The following is a 16849-nucleotide window of genomic DNA, read 5'->3' on the forward strand; positions in this document are numbered from 1 at the left end:
GAAGGACTGTTTGCTAACACTAAGCAAAAACATCCCAACAGGCCAATCCAACACTGGAATGGGGAGTTTTAGAAAACAGCAAATTCTCTCTAAGCAGCATGACTATCAGATATGTTTTAGAAGAGATTTTTGCATTGGGTAGCAGGTTGGACTAAATACCTTTCAAGGTCCTTCAAAGAACCCAAGATCAAGAGTTTAGATCTTGGTAGAGCTTCAGATTGGGAGCTGGACTGTATGCATTTTTTTTTTTTTTTTAATTTGAACTTCCAAACGCCAATGCATTCCCTGATGCATAAACTATTTATATACACTTTTTATTTTGATGCTCACGAACTTCTCACAACTCTTGAGGCATAGTAAAATTGTTTTCCCTATGTGGTTTTTTTTTTTCAAGTCTTTTAGCTGACAGTAGTTGTGTAGCATCTTTCTGACCAGCAAGGAAATGCCTTTCTAATCTCTAGAAGAGAAATTGTTTGCATAAGGTGTTCTCCCACATTTATGTCTTTAATTTCAGACGGGAGGCACTGATCTACTGATCTTTTCTTTTCTTTTTTTTTTTTTTTTGAGACAGAGTCTCGCTCTGTCGCCCAGGCTGGAGCGCAGTGGCCGGATCTCAGCTCACTGCAAGCTCCGCCTCTCCGGTTAACGTCATTCTCCTGCCTCAGCCTCCGGAGTAGCTGGGACTACAGGCGCCCGCCACCTCGCCCGGCTAGTTTTTTGTATTTTTAGTAGAGACGGGGTTTCACTATGTTAGCCAGGATGGTCTCGATCTCCTGACCTCGTGATCCGCCTGTCTCGGCCTCCCAAAGTGCTGGGATTACAGGCTTGAGCCACCGCGCCCGGCCTGATCTTTTCATAAGGACTTTCCTGCCACACCTCCCACAAATGGTGTCTTGTGAACTCTATAGGTGTGGCATTGATAATGGTGTTTGATAGTGTTTGGGCTGTTTAGAATCTGCCCTTTATACTGAAATGATATATCTAGCTTTGTTTCCAGGATTACAGAAACTTCTTTGGTCTATTTCCATGACTGCATTCAGTGGAGACACATTACTTTCTGCTTTTCAGAGCCTCTGAGACCACCTTCCAGGACAATGGAGGCATAAGGTGGCATTTCTAGTTGAAGTTGGCACTAACTGAGCCTTTGCCATTACTTGGCAAAATTAATTTGGTTGTGGTTGATTATTTGACCCTGGGGTAGCACTTTTCCATGGGCAGAATATTAGAGCTGAGTTGCATATAGTTGTTTTTAAGGTCTTTGGATAATAATCATTTTAACCAAATGTGTAGAGGCTTTGAAATCGCCATATGTGTGACTTAAGTTATCATTTCACATACAAGTAGTTCATTAAATATATTAATTGAGTTTATTGAACATATGCTTTTAAAAATAGACTTTATATTTTAGAGCAGATTTAGGTTCACAGCAAAATTAAGTAGATAGTACAGAGATTTCTCATATACCCACCCACTTGCCTAGCCTCCCAGCTAACAATATCCCCCACCAGAGGTGGTACATTTGTTAGAGGTGATGAAGCAACACTGACACCTCATTATCCCCCAAAGTCCACCATTTATATTAGGGTTCACTCTTGGTGGTGTATATCCAGTGGGTTTGGACACATTTATAATGACATGTATCCACCATTATAGTATCATACAGAGTAGTTTACTGCCCTGCAAATAGTCTGTGTTCCACCTAGGCATTCCTCCCACCCTTCTAATCCCTGGCAACCTTTTGTTGTGTTTTGTTTTACCTTCTGGCGGTTTTTTCTTTTCCAAAATGTTGCAAAGTTGAAATTAACAGTATGTAGTCTTTTCCAATTGGCTTTTTCACTTAGCAATACACACTTAAGTTTCCTCCGTGTCTTTCTGTATCTTGACAGCTCATTTCTTTTTAGAGCTGAATAATATTCCATTGTCTGGATGTACAGCAATTTACTTATCTGTTCACCTACTGAAGGACATCTTGGTTGCTTCCAAGTTTTGGCAGTTATGATTAAAGCTGCTATAAACATCCACGTGCAGGTTTTTGTATGGACAGAAGTTTCAACTCTTTTGGGTAAACCAAGGAGCATGCTTGCTGGATCATATGGTAAGAATCTATTTATTTTTGTGACAGATCGCCAATCTGTCTTCCAAAGTGACAGTGCCATTTTGCATCTGTACAGCAATCATTGAGAGTTCCTGTTGCTCCACATCCTTGCCAGCATTTGCCATTGTTGGTGTTTCGGATTTTGACCATTCTAATAGGTGAGTAGGGGTATCTCATTGTTTTAATTTGCATTTCCCTAATGTCATGTGCTATGGAGCATTTTTATATGCTTTTTTGCTAGCTATATATCTTTATATATTTTTTTTATTTCAATAGTTTTTGGGGTTCAATTGGTTTTTGGTTAAATGGATGAATTGTATAGTGGTGAAATCTGAGATTTTAGTGTACCTGTCACCTAAGTAGTGTACCCAGTATGTAGTTTTTCATTGCTCTCCCGCCTCCCCCTTACCTCCTTCTGAGTCTCCAGAGTTCATTACACCACTGTGTATACATTTGCATAGCCATAGCTTAGCCCCTAATTATAAGTGAGAACACATGGTATTTGGCTTTCCATTTCTGCGTTACTTCACTTAGAATAAATGGCCTCCAGCTCTATCCAAGTTGCTGCAAAAGACATTATTTTATTCTTTTTTATGGCTGAGTAGTGCTCCATGGGGTGCACCTGTAGATAGCCTTTCCTGAACACTTCAGCGGGGCTGCCTCTCCACAGGCAGCATGCCCTCCAGGTTCAGGCTTGCACGAGGGGTAGAGTCACAATCCATCTCAACATGGAACATCAGCCTTCCTGCAGATGAAAAGAGGTGTCCGTCTGATCTGAATAGCTGGGACACTGGGTCAGGAGTGTGACTAGGAGGTGGATCACTTTCAGAGGAGCTGAGGTGTCCCTCCCTTCCTTCTGAGAAGACCTCAGTACATTTCACTGAGAGCTCCCTCAGCTGCCTCTGTTAGGGCTGGGACCTCTACCCACAACTGGGTATTGCATTTACCCACTTGCTTTAGCCACAGTTTTTTTTTGTTTTTTTTTGAGACAGGGCCTCACTTTGTCACCCAGGCTGGAGTGCAGTGGTGCAGTCTCAGCTCACTGCAACCTCTGCCTCCCAAGTAGCTGGGATTACAGGTCTGCACCACCATGCCTGGCTAATTTTTGTACTTTTGGTAGAGACAGCGTTTCACCATGTTGCCTAGGCTGGTCTCGAACTTCTGAGCTCAAGCAATCTGCCTGCCTCAACCTCCCAAAGTGCTGGGATTACAGGCATGAGCCATTGTGCCCGGCCACCGCAATCGGTTTTTACCTATGGACACCTCCCCTTCTGGCTGGAAGCTCAACCTGTTCAACCCAGTAAATAAAGTGCTAGGGAAAAAATTAAAAAGTGCATACCACTGGAGAACAAGATAAGCTTTGAGAGACCTCTGCCATTCTAACCCCACAGGAAACAGTGGGCACATTGCTGCTACAACCAGCAGCTGAGAAAGAAAGCCACCATACAAAGACTCTCTATCACCAAGGAACTCACACAGAGTCTTCACCCCTGAAAGCACCAGGAGCCGAATTAGGCGACAATAAGCTGTCTTTTTTTAATGAGGTGTCTATTCAGATCTTTTGCCAGTTTTTCACTTGGGTTGTTCATATTCTTACTGTTGAGTTTTTAAGAGTTCTCTGTGTATGTTAGGTCACAGTTCTTCATTAGATGCCTTTTGTAAATATTTTCTCCCAGTCTGTAGCTTGTCTTCTCATTCTCTCGAATATACACTGTTCTGACAGTGCTCTGTTAGATGTTGTATGGGCATAGAAATTATATTTAGCACAGAATTTGTCCCTTTCAAGTTGCTCTCATTCTTATTGGCAAATACCTATTTCCTGGGTGCAGAAAGATCCCCATTGCTGTTTCCTGTTGGCTACTTGTGAAGCTCTTAAGTGGATCGTGGGAGTAGTAAACACTCCAGATAATTTGTTTATTTGGGAAACTTGCTTGGAGATAGCGTTTTATGTCAGAATTCTATGACAAACTGTGCTTTGGTGACTTATGTATTCAGACTCTTGACTTATCTGGGAAGACAAAATGTCATTAGCATTCTAAGAAATATTAATGACCGCTATTTATATACCCCATCCACACCACTTTCACTGGCATCTGGCATTGATGATTGTGAAGTATTGATGACTTATCCAAATAAGATGGAATATGGCAATTTGGTAAAGAGCAAACATTTTTATTTTATTTATCTGGGGTTAATTTTTTTGTACTTTGAAATATTCAAAAATACTTAGCAGAAGGGATCATTTCTTTTTTTTTTTTTTTTTTTTGAGATGGAGTCTCACTCTGTCGCCCAGACTGGAGTGCAGCAGTGTGATCTCGGCTCACTGCAAGCTCCGCCTCCCAGGTTCACGCCATTCTCCTGTCTCAGCCTCCCAACTAGCTGAGACTACAGGTGCCCGCCACCACACCCAGCTGATTTTTTTGTATTTTTTAGTAGAGATGGGATTTCACTGTGTTAGCCAGGATGGTCTTGATCTCCTGACGTTGTGATCCGCCCGCCTCAGCCTCCCCAAGTGCTGGGATTACAGGCATGAGCCACCACTCCAGGCCACAGAAGGGATCATTTCTAAATAGCATAGAATCACAGGGAGTACACTTCATGTGACTTCACATTTAGAGTCAACATTTGCTTATAATGAATTACATATCAGTAAATGGACATGACATGCTTCAACTTCAATAATATTAAACAAAACTCTTTCAGTGTGCTTATTCATAGATGAAAAACAGGCCCTGAAAACCCAGTGTGACTTGTGTGTCAAATATCTTCAGTTTTGATGCACTATATCAGTGCTAATCAATAAAGGCCAGGAATGATTTTTGAGTATAACGTCTAGCCTTAAATCTTAAATGAAAGTGGAATTCAACCATTTAGCCCAGCAGTAGAAGAACAAACACTAGTGAGACAGCATAATTTGTTAAGACGAACGTGGGCCGGATCCAATATCTAATATGTGTGTCCTCGACAGTGTGTACCATCTCAAAGAGGAAGAAACAGTCAAGGTACCCAAATGAGCCATTCCTCAGAGAGAGCCAAAGAGCTCTGAGAGAGAGCAGGTGTGGGCAAGAAAGAGGGGACATTTGTGTCTTTGACCATGAACATATGCTGTGTCACCCAACTGCAGGTCCATTTGTTTGGTGAGACTGATACAAATGTTCTTCCAAACTGGCCAAGCTGCAGGGTTTCCAAAAGCAAAACTTAAGGCTGGACGCAGTGGCTCCCACCTGTAATCCCAGCACTTTGAGAGGCTAAAGTGGGAGGGGTTTGACACCAGCCTGGGCATTGTAGCGACACCCTATCTCTACAAAAAAATGCAAAAAACAAAACAAAAAAACCCAAAACAAGCTAGGCACAGTGGCTCACACCTGTAATGCCAGCACTTTGGGAGACTGAGGCAGGTGGATCACTTGAGGTCAGGAGTTTAAGACCAGCCTGACCAACATGGTGAAACCTGTCTCTACTGAAAATACAAAAATTAGCCAGGCATGGTGGTGTGCACCTGTAATCCCAGTTACTTGGGAGGCTGAGGCATGAGAGTCACTTGAACCTGGTGGTGGAGGTTGCAGTGAGCTGAGATCATACCACTACACTCCAGCCTGGACGATAGAGCAAGACTCTGTCTAAAAAACAACCCAAAAAACAAACAAAAAGCAAAACGAAAGCAGAGTTTAAAAAGCAGGACTTGCAGAACATTAGGACTAGGAGATAGCTGTGGCCAGGGTTCTGTGTAATGCAAAGATTGTGTCTGTAGGACCTCTGCAGGCATGGGTTTTACTGCTAGCTGTGTCTTTACTAGTTGTATCACCTTGGGCAACTTATGTAACCCCCCATGCCTCAGTTTCTTCATTTGTAAAATGGGAATAATAATTTCAGCCATTCAGTACTGTTGCCTAGATGAGTGATAATTTGTGTCAAATACCTGGCACATACTAGGGACTTAATGAATCTTAAGTACAGTAATGTCACTTAACAATGGAGATATGTTCTGAGAAATGTGTCATTAGGTGATTCCATCATTGAGCAAACATCATAGAGTGTACCTACACGAACCTAGGTGCCTACTACCCACCTAGGATACAAATCTGTATAGCATATTACTGTACTGAATACTGTAGCAACTGTAACATAATGTGAAATATTTATGTATCTAAACATGTAAACATAGAAATGGTACAGTAAAAATATGGTATTATAATCTTATAGGACCACTGTTGTCTACGTGGCCTATCACTGATTGAAACGTTACGTGGTGCATAATTGTAATTTTAAAAAATCATTCAGATCTTATGTATGCATTTGATGACTCCACTCTAAGGAAAGCCTAGATGCACTTAAATATACTTCTGTTTATACTGCTTTCATTAGAAATGAAATGCCATGTCAACTATGATGCTTTCAGTTGCAAGTAGCAAAACTGCCAACACAAACTAGTTTAAAAAGTAAAGTGAATCTATTGGTTCATGTAACTGGAAAGTCTCATGAAAATGTCAGCTTCAGGAGAAGCTTGACCCAGCAGTTTCATGACATATGGAAATACCTGGGTTTTTTGTTTCTGCTCTGCTACTGTGGTATCAGCTTTATTCCAAGTCTAGCTTCCTTTGTTGTTGCAAGATGGTTGTCAGCAGAAGTCTGGGTCCATCTGTTGGGATTAAGTTTACTCTGTGTGCTGTAGTAGTGGCTATGACAAGATAGAAGTATATTTCTCCTCCATATAAAAGAAATCCAGAGATAGGCAGTCCAGGGATGGTATGTGGCTCCAATATGTCATGGACCCAAACATTTAACTTGATGCTCCACGTCCTAAGGTATGGCTCCTTTTCTCAAGGTCACCTCAAGGTCCAAAATGACTGCTAGAGTTCCAGCCATTACATCTGCATTCTAGGCAGGAGGAAGGGGCAGAAGAAAGCTTTGCCTCTTCTCTTTTAAAGAGACTCATTGGAAGTACCACATAATCCTTTGCTTACAGCTTATTGGCTGGCACACAGGGTAGTCGCCAGGGAGACTAGGGAATAAAGTCTTTTGTTACCCCTCCCATCCTCAGTTCTTTTTGCACTGTGCTAAACAATTCTAGGACTTTTAACAGAACTCTTCATAAAAGTCTTGAATTTTATTGTATTGTATTTATTGATTTTTGAGATGGAGTCTTACTCTGTCACCCAGGCTGGAGTGCAATGGTGCTATCTTGGTCCATTGCACTCTCCGCCTCTCAGGTTCAAGTGACTGTCCTTCTTCAGCCTCCTGAGTAGCTGGGACTACACGTGCGCACTACCACGCCCAGCTAATTTTTCTGTTTTTTTCATAAAGACAGGTTTCATCATTTTGGCCATGGCTGGTCTTGAACTCCTGACCTCAGTGATCTGCCTGTCTCAGCCTCCCAAAGTGCTGGAATTACCAGTGTGAGCTACCATGCCTGGCCAAAAATCTTGGGTTTTAGATCCCTTCTTTATTTTTTTGGATCTTTTCTGAATCTTCTCCAATCTTTCCTGATTCACAAGGGGCACAGTCGTAAGCCAGCAAATCCCTAAACCTCTATATACTTTAGTTTCCTCATCTATAAAAAGATAAACATCATTGTAGCTACCCCTTTTCCTCCAGAGATTAAATGGGATGCATGTATGCTCGATGCAGTGAACATTTAATGAAGGTTAAGTTATAAATGTAATACTTCGTGATTCTCAGGTCCTGTCTCCTATTTGTGTTTTTAATCTATCATGCTTGTTTCTTTACCTGAAACCTCCAGATCTCTTCTTGCTCAACCCCAGCTTCTGCTTCTGTAATTTGTTTTTCTCCCTTTAGAAATGCTTCTTAATAAACGCCTCTGAGTCTATTTCTGACTTCCTCTCGAATTTGCCAAGGTAGTTTTTTTCAGTGTCTGAAAACATGACAGTAAGATAAAATGATTCAGGAGGGCAAAGAGCAGAAAAACAGCTATAAAGAGTGGGCAGAGGGGAAGGGGAGTGTTGGCCTCTCCCTGGGAGCTCCAGGCTCCATGTGCACACACAGGCTCATCCCTGCTTCTGTCAACTTCTTGTTCCCAGGCTGTTACTTAGAAAAGGAAGAAGAATGTTTCCTATTTGTTCATGTGAATTCACTTAAGAAACATATCATCAGTGATTAGGCCTCAGAGCTAATTTGTCTACATGCAGCTTAGAGTTAAGCTTGGGAATTTATTTTATTTGAAATTTAAAGGATGAGGTTCTCTTTGTCTTAAGGAGCTGAGAAACACAGCTCAGCTGCATCTAAGATGGTTTGTACTCACTCTCTTCCTCCCTTCTTGCTTCAGCAAGGATGGAAAGGCTGGGAGGATTCAGTTTCTCATGCAAAGAGCTACTCACGGAATTCCTGCCCTTTGCATATACTGGACAAGACCAGCATTTCCCAGGGCGCTACTTGCAGTTGTGTTCATAACTGGTGGGGGAGGGTTGGGGATGACGGGGGCGCAGATAATAGCTAACATCAATTGATGGTCACTAGAAGCATTTTGCATGTATAATAACAGTAACAGCCAACACATAAAACGGTGCCTACTATGTGCCAGGCATACTTTAAATTATTTTGTATACCTCAACCAATTTTATTCTTTCATACTCTTCTGAAGTAGTAATTACCATTACCTACATTTTACAGAAAGGTTAGATGTGGGCTCAGAAAGGTTAAATCACTTGCTTCGGGTTATATTCAGCTAGTGTCAGAGCCTGGATTCAAACTGTGATCATGTAGCTCTGTGCTCTTAACTGGTACCTTCAACCATCTTCCTAGGAGGGGGTTTTAGTATTAATATTCTTATAAAAAGGAGACTGAGGCAGGGAGAGAGGAAGGCGTCCTGAATTCCCGTGTAAGCAGGAGACTCCAGAGCCTGGGTCTTCTTTGCTACCTCCTCCAGGGACATGTGGAGACATCTGCACATTCAGCACTTCACGCAGGAAGTATCCTGAGGACCACATGGGATGACATAACTCATCTGGAGTAACTAGTGGCATGGTTCAGGGTGCAGAGCTGTGCTTGAGGTGCTCCCTAAACCCCAGCAGTCCTGATATTGCTTCTGGGGCCTGGAGGGGAGAAAGGGAGGCTGGTGTATATATATATAAATGTAATATATATTTTATATATGATACCCATAGGATACTTAATGCACATCACTTTTATTGTGATTTTGCCTAATACATTGGACCCTCAAACTATCAGACAAAAAACACTTCCAAAGTCTTCACCCCATAACCACCATCCCAGCAGAATTTTCCAGAAAGGCAAATACAGTATTGTGCTATTTCTGCGTGGTAGATATTGCATACTTATAATTCTGACACAGCAGGACTTTAAGCCGTCCAGTCTTCTGGGCTCCTCTTCCTGTGTACCCAGATTAACGAGCAGAGTCCCATTCCTCTTCTGTGAGAGCCGAGTCCTCCTCAATATGTCCTGAGACTGTCTCTGAGAACTCAGTCTCCTGGTCCAGGATTGCCAGCATCCTGGCAGTGACTGCCCTTTCCCTGCCATGTCACCCTGCTATACAGGGCCCCAGTTTCTCTATCCTTTCTGCCTTAGGCTGCATTTGGCTGAATGCCGAGGAACTGGAGCACAGCATCATAGGGGCAATCGCAGAAGGCCTAATGTCCTGCCCTTTAGCCAAACCACTCACCACGTCCCCTTAAGGCCTTTCCTTGCCATTACCTTCTTGGGCTTTGCTCTTCTCCAGGGACAGCTGTCTACTCAACTAACGGCTTCCTGCAATCCCCAAATTCGGGTTACTTCCCACCAGAGCACAATACAGCTTGTTCTTCATTTTTGTTACTTCCTAGGCTATACCCAGAGCTTGCGTTTCTCACCTACAAGTCCCATCAAGGCTCATGGTATTATGTATTCCCTATAAGAGAATGTATGTCCTATTATGTGAAAGTGGCCACAGTCATGGCTTTAAATAGCATTCCCCCACTGCTACAATATGTGTATTGAAGCTTACAGAATAGTTGATAGTCAGGAATTAAGTCTAAAAAAGTAAGGACCAAATAACAATATAACAAAAATGACCCCAAACAAGAGATGCCCAAATAGTATGATCAAGCAAAGAATGGTGGTACCAAAAATAAGGGCAAGGAAGAGGAGATGGCTGATAGCAGGGATGGCCCCATGGGGCTCTCACGAGAGGGGTGAAGGTGGATTGAGTATGAGGGATGGAGGATGTGATGAGCGGGGAGAGAGTAGGAGGGTATCACAGGGAGGAGAAACCACTTAAGCAAAGGCAGGGAGGTGGCCTGGCACATGACCCACTGGCTTGGAGGAGTGAGTAGGAGTAATCCAGGCTGGTGGGGAACAGCAGGATCTTCACCAGGCCAGAAGGAGAAGCAGAAACCAGACAATGGAGACCCTGCCAATTGTCTTCTGGTAGCAATTCTGAAGTGAACAAGTTGATTGCGGTTCTCTGAGTGTAAGACACTCAACAATGTAAACTGCTAGGATGCAGCTCTGTAATTAAGACTATTTTCTTACAACATGTGTTTGTTTATTACAGAGAGCTGTGATCACTTGAGGGTGTTGTGTCAACCTCGTCTCATGCACCAGCTGAATTCAGTGACACTAACATCCTGGATCCTGCAGATGAGAGTATTATGACTGTACTACCAGGGAGGTTGCCCAGGGCTGGACACTGCTCTGCTCTGGAGGTGCTTGGTTTGCAGTGTGGGCGGAGTCAACCTGAGAGAAAGCCACAGAAACGCCTTGAGCTGGAGCCCCAGGCTAGTGTTGCTATGCCAGTGGTTCTTTTTTTTTTTTTTTTTTTGAGATGGAGTTTCACTCTTGTTGCCCAGGCTGGAGTGCAATGGCGTGATCTCAGCTCACCACGACCTCTGCCTCCCAGGTTCAAGCGATTCTCCTACCTCAGCCTCCCGAGTAGCTGGGATTACAGGCATGTGCCACCACGCCTGGCTAATTTTGTATTTTTAGTAGAGACAAGGTTTTACCATGTTGGCCAGGCTGGTCTCAAACTCCTGACCTCAGGTGATCCTCCCGCCTCCACCTCCTAAAGTGCTGGGATTACAGGTGTGAGCTACTGTGCCCGGCCAATACCAGTAGTTCTCAAACTTCAGCCTGTGTCTGAGTCACCTGGAGGGCTATGAAAACACAGAGTGCTGGGCCCCATCCCCAGAGTTTGTGCCTTCAGTAGGTCTGTGGTGGGGCCTAAGGATTTGCGTTTGTAACAAGTCCCCAAGTAATGTGGGTGCTGCTGGTTGGGAGATCATACTTTCAGAATCACAGATTCACTCTACAGTCCCATTGTTAGCTTATAAAACTCTTCTTCTCTAGTTCTTTCTGTAAAGGTGTGTCCTGAGGAACCTCAGATCTGAGAGAAGAGTGAATGGAAGTCAAATGTGGAAACCACTTAAATGTCCATCAACTGATGAATGAATAATCAAATTGTGTTATATCCATACAATGGAATATTATTCACCCATAAAAAGGAATGAAGTTTTAATACACTGACAACTAGATGAAAATTGAAAACATTATGCTATCCATTCTGCTTCAGGTTGGAAAAAAAAAATATCCTCACCTAAAGAAGCCATCAACAAAAGGCCACATATTGTATGATTATATCATATGACCAGAATACGCAAATTCACAGAGACAGAAAGCAGATTAGTGGTTGCCAGGAACTGAGGGAAGCAGAAGAATGGGGAGTGACTAGTCACTGGGTTTTTCCCATTGTGATTAAAAAAAAGTTCTGGAACCAGTTGGTGGTGATAGTTGCACAACATTGTGAATGTACTTAGTACCACTGAATTGTACACTTTAAAATGGTCAGTTTTGGCTGGGCACGGTGGCTCACGCCTGTAATCCCAGCACTTTGGGAGGCTGAGGCAGGTGAATCACCTGAGGTCAGGAGTTCAAGACCAGCCTGACCAACATGGTGAAACCCTGTCTCTACTAAAAATACAAAAATTAGCTGGGCGTGGTGGCACATGCCTGCAGTCCCAGCTACTCAGGAGCTGAGGCAGGAGAATTACTTGAATCTGGAAGGCGGAGATTGCAATGAGCTGAGATTGTGCCACTGTACTCCAGCCTGGGTGACAGAGTGAGACTCTGTCTCAAAAAAAAGAAAAAAAAAAGAAAAGTTAGTTTTATGTAATGCCTATTTTATCACAATCAAACAATTTTTAGAAGAGTGAATGGAGTGTTGTTTTAACTCCCATTATGGGACCAATTGAAAGGTTTATAGGATAGAGGTTGGAAATGCAAAGGGCCTAAACCAGTGGTTTTCAGCCCTGATTGAGCCAGCCTATCCTTGGAGAGTTTTATATCCTATCCTTGACCAATTAAATCAAAATCTCTGCAGGTAAGTCCCAGGCATCAAAAAAATTTTCAATACATCCCCGGATGAGTTTAACATATCATCAGGATTTCAAACAGTGGCCTGAAACTTCAAGGGCCAAATGAGTTAATGACCTTGGTACAAACTGACTTGACCCATATCATGAACAATGTGTCTTCATCTTCTCCCATACTTGCTTGGGAAGGGATGTAGAGCAGAATGAGGAGGCTTTCAGAATCCGATCTGCCCAGGATTTGAAAACTGGCTCCGTTACCAACTAGCTGTGTGTCCTTGGGCAAACCACATAACCCTTCTGGGTATGTTTTTTCCTAAGTGAAGAACACCATTTCAGAGGGTTTTTGGAAGGCACACATGAGGCAGCCAATTTCCCAGCTTTACCAGTGTCAGACCCTGTTTAGTCATCATTCCATTCTTTCCATCTCATTCTAGGCCGGAAAGGAGAAATAGTCTTATTTGCATGAAAGTCCTAGTACTGCTGTATCTCGTACTGTAAGTTCAGTTTTCTCCCTTCACCTGAGGGTAAGTTGAAGAATAACTTCATAAGCCAGGGAGAGAGACGTTTGGATCAGGAGTTAGTGATAACAGGTGAGCCTAATAATAACCCTTTTTGCACTCATGTTCAGATGTTTTTTATGCACCAAGCTTTATAATGATGTAGATATACTCTAAGACAAAAACAGATAAAACTCACCTACAATTTTGAATCATAAATAAAATAGTTTGGATTTTTCTGTGTTTCTGGTGAGTCCTTATTCTTCGGTAATATAAGGAATATATTTTTATTCAACTACAATTAAAGCGTAGATATAATTTTATACTCTGCATTTTCTTTTCACTCACTATCTTCAGCATTTGTCATGTTTCTATAGTTCATTATTGACATTTTAATGACTAAAGAGTATTTCATTTCATTCATTGAATAGCCTTACTATAATTTATTTTGATATTCCTCTATTAAGCCTTTTGACTTCTTCTAAGTTTTCAATATTAGAAATTGTACATAATAAAAATATTTCTGCATATAACTTTTAATTTCCTTTGACTTCTTTTCTTTTCTTTTCTTTCTTTTTTTTTTTTTTTGAGACAGAGTCTTGCCCTGTCGCCCAGGCTGGAGTGCAATGCCACGATCTTGTCTCACTACGACCTCTGCCTCCTGGGTTCAAATGATTCTCTTGCCTCAGCCTCCGAGTAGCTGGGATTACAGGCACCTGCCACCATGCCCAGCTAATTTTTGTATTTTTAGTAAAGGTGGATTTCACCGTGTTGGTCAGGCTGGTCTCGAATTCCTGACCTCGTGATCCTCCCACCTCAGCCTCCCAAAGTACTGGGATTACAGACATGAGCCCCTGCTCCCGGCCTTGACTTATTTTCTTAAAATAAATTTCCTTTAAGTTACTGGATCAAGGGGTGTGAACATTTTAAGGTTCTTGAATGCAGTATCAAATTGCTTTGGTAAAGGATTGTACCAATTTACACTGCTACCAGCAGGATGTGGGTGTACATTTTCAACAATTTGACAGTACCGAATTTCATCATTTAAAAAAAGTTTACAAATTGTACATAATTTAATTTAATATAAACTAATAAATTACTGTGTCCAACTTTTGAGCATGCATAAAATTTTTTCCCCATTTCTTTTTTGGTGGCATCCCTACTATTTTGTAAACTGCTTGAGGGCAATGAATAATTCAGGGAATCCCTCCTCCCAGTAATTCTTCAGTTTTGATAATAGCAGTGGGTTTGGGGTTGTTTTGTTTTCAAGATAAACTAAATTACCTTTTATTTCACTGATGTTGGCAGCCCCAGAGGACTCTGTTTGCAGGAAAAAAATGTATGAAGATTTCCATAGGTGGGAAGTCGACCTCTCCCACACGAGAAGAGCAGCTAAATCATTGCTCTTTTCTCCCAGTCTCTCCCTGCACTCCCGTCTCGTTTCCTGTCTGCTCCTGAAGAGCCAGCTCAGTATGAATTAAGGAAAAGCTATTTGTAGTGTGCATGGGAGCAAAAAGAACCCAAATAGGCTCTTCCTAAGCTATTGAGCTTAGCTTTCACTCTTTCCAGCAGGAAAAGGTTCGTGCATGCCCAGATGATACTACTTGTACTTTGGTACCCATTGATTGGGACAGTTTGTGCCGATGAAAAGCTGCTGTGAATTCAGTAATGCTTTTTAAATATGTATTTTAATTTCAGTGTCTACATAAATTTCAAAAACAGCAATAAAAAATATGCTTGAGACCAATTTATCCGGCCACACCTATTTGGTGCATATTTGCATTCTTAGATTCCTTAAGTGTCCTCTGCACAAAGGTTAGGAAATTGTGCCCTGACAATAAATCAGTATCTTATTAGAACTAAGAGGTTAACCAGTTAAGAGGACTACAGAAGTCATTGTTAACTCATACTTTGTAGTATTTAATACAGTAACCTGCCTCTGCTAGAAGTAAGGACTCCTCAACTTTTAAAGATGGCTAATTTTAGAAGTCTGCTTCCTACCTGTTCACCTTTTTCTCATTGGTGACAGCAACAAACAATTAATGGCATTTCTTAAATGTCTTGCTGTCTGAAATAAGATCTTTTTCCAATTAAAAAGTAACAAAGGCTGTACCTCTCCTCTGCTTCCTTCTTGGCTGTAACATCTTGACATCGCTCTCTCTGTCTCCTGTTTTATCTAAGAATGAGCTTGCGTGAAAACAAAATAAGTCATATGCTTCTATTGGGGGGGGATTATTTGTGACTTTGGTTTTAAAGAAAATTTATGCTGGTGGTTTGCAGAAAGTTGACATATATTCAAGTGTTCCCTTATCAGAGGGCAGCAGGGTCCCCATGGGTTCATATCGTTGCCTGGACAAGGAGTCTTTGTACCCTGGTCATGCCTGGGTTGTCACAGGGATAGGGTAACTCACTTATTCACACTCTTTCTCCTTTCCTGTTTCCTTCAAAGACACCCTGGTCCTAGTTGACTTTACCTTGCTGTTCAAAATTCAGCACAGCATATGTCAAATTGTACATTCTTAAACTCAAGGAAACAGAAAGGTTATAACCTGGTGGTTTCCAAGCCTGGTTTTTCATCAGTCTCTTGGTGAACTTTTAGAAAATCTATATTCTTTTTGCCCCCACAGCCATTCTGATTCATTAGGACTGCGTGTGGCCATGGAACTTGCATTTGGAAAAGCTCTTCTTATGTTTCTGATGATCAATCCAGTTTCAGAACACCAAGCTAACCAGACTCCCAGGGTAAGACCTCCTTGAATATCATCTCTGGCAGGTGGTTGTACAACCTCCACTGTAAAACCTCCAGCCATGGGGCACTCACCACTTTTTATGAGTGGCCTGAGTTGAGACATTCTTCCTTGTGATGAGTGGAAAGGCATTTCCACCACAAGAATTTCTACCTGTTGATTTCAATTATGCCTGTTGGAGCAATACCAAAAACAAAGTTATTTTCCTTCCCCATAATAACCTTTCAAATACTTCAACCTCTCAAGCAGTTATTGTTTCCTTCTCAGGATCTCTCTTCCCTTTTCCAGACCCTTAGTCCAGGTCCTTCTCTGATTATGGTTGGAGTGAGAGTGTTGATTATGTGCCAGGTGCTTTAGACATGTCTTTTAGATAAACTCTTGAGGGAAATTTATGGTGCCACTATCTTCCCAGTGTTTGGGATGAGAAGACCAAGGGCCGAAGAAATGATATGACCTGCCCAGCTCCCACAGCTAAGTAGCTAAATAGAAATTTGAACACTCCATCTGACTCCAAATTCTACATCCTCAACTAACATGTTATGCTTCAGATTTTTTCTTTCTTTGTTTTTAAATGCAAAATAATAAATGCTAAATATGCATTAAGTCAAGGTATATAAAAGTAAAACCCTCCCTTTTAAAATTCTACTCTAGAGGCTGCCACTGCCAAATTTGCGAAGGCCCTCTGAAGCCCACCACCACAAGCTGGAGGTTATAGTCACAGCAGAGGGGAGTCTTCGCCTCCTTTGTTCTGGACAGCATCTGCAGTGACTGCTGCCTCCAACTACACTGTGGGCTTGCAGCAGTGAGTAGGTTTCTTTTGACCTTGAAGCACCTAGACCCTGAGTTTTTTGTTTGTTTTAAATAAACTTGTTCAGATATCACTCATTTTGTATCCTTGCACATGTGTTTCTTGGTCTTAAAAGGACTTTATATCTATCTCCATTATTTTTCTTGTTAGTTGTGACCCATTATTTCAACTTATGTATATCTTTCAGTTCTTTCAGTTTGATCACCAATTAAATTATCTAGCTCAATGTCATTCTCAGATCTTAATACATGTGATGCCTCTCTTTGTCCAAATACTTGATAAGAGCTTTGTTAAAGGTAGGACCAACGAGAGTCTTTGAGCACTTATAGGGGAATTAATCAATTAATACTCCTGGGCTACAGTTATTCAACCAAATATGAACA

At 41.8% G+C, this 16849-nt stretch overlaps 1 protein-coding gene across 5 annotated transcripts in view; it reads left to right on the top strand.

The window, feature by feature from the left end:
• Window positions 1–16539, top strand: part of LOC144339910 (uncharacterized) — a 37348-nt gene extending 20809 nt beyond the window's left edge. The window contains exons 3-5 of one of the 5 annotated variants that reach the window (XR_013415487.1): window positions 2123–2253; window positions 3487–3639; window positions 10602–10723. Coding sequence is in view for 2 of the 5 variants with exons in the window: in XM_077997163.1 (XP_077853289.1) it covers window positions 2123–2253; window positions 3487–3589 (234 nt within the window). In the remaining 3 variants the exon portion in view is untranslated. Of the gene's footprint in view, window positions 1–2122; window positions 2254–3486; window positions 5431–10601; window positions 10794–12848; window positions 13005–15538; window positions 15654–16309 lie in introns of those variants that run through there. The other 4 variants (XR_013415489.1, XR_013415488.1, XM_077997163.1 and 1 more) reach the window with 4 other exon arrangements.
• Window positions 16540–16849: the final 310 nt, after the last annotated feature.

Source organism: Macaca mulatta, chromosome 3 (genome assembly GCF_049350105.2).
Source record: "Macaca mulatta isolate MMU2019108-1 chromosome 3, T2T-MMU8v2.0, whole genome shotgun sequence".
Classification (NCBI taxonomy): Eukaryota; Metazoa; Chordata; class Mammalia; order Primates; family Cercopithecidae; genus Macaca; species Macaca mulatta.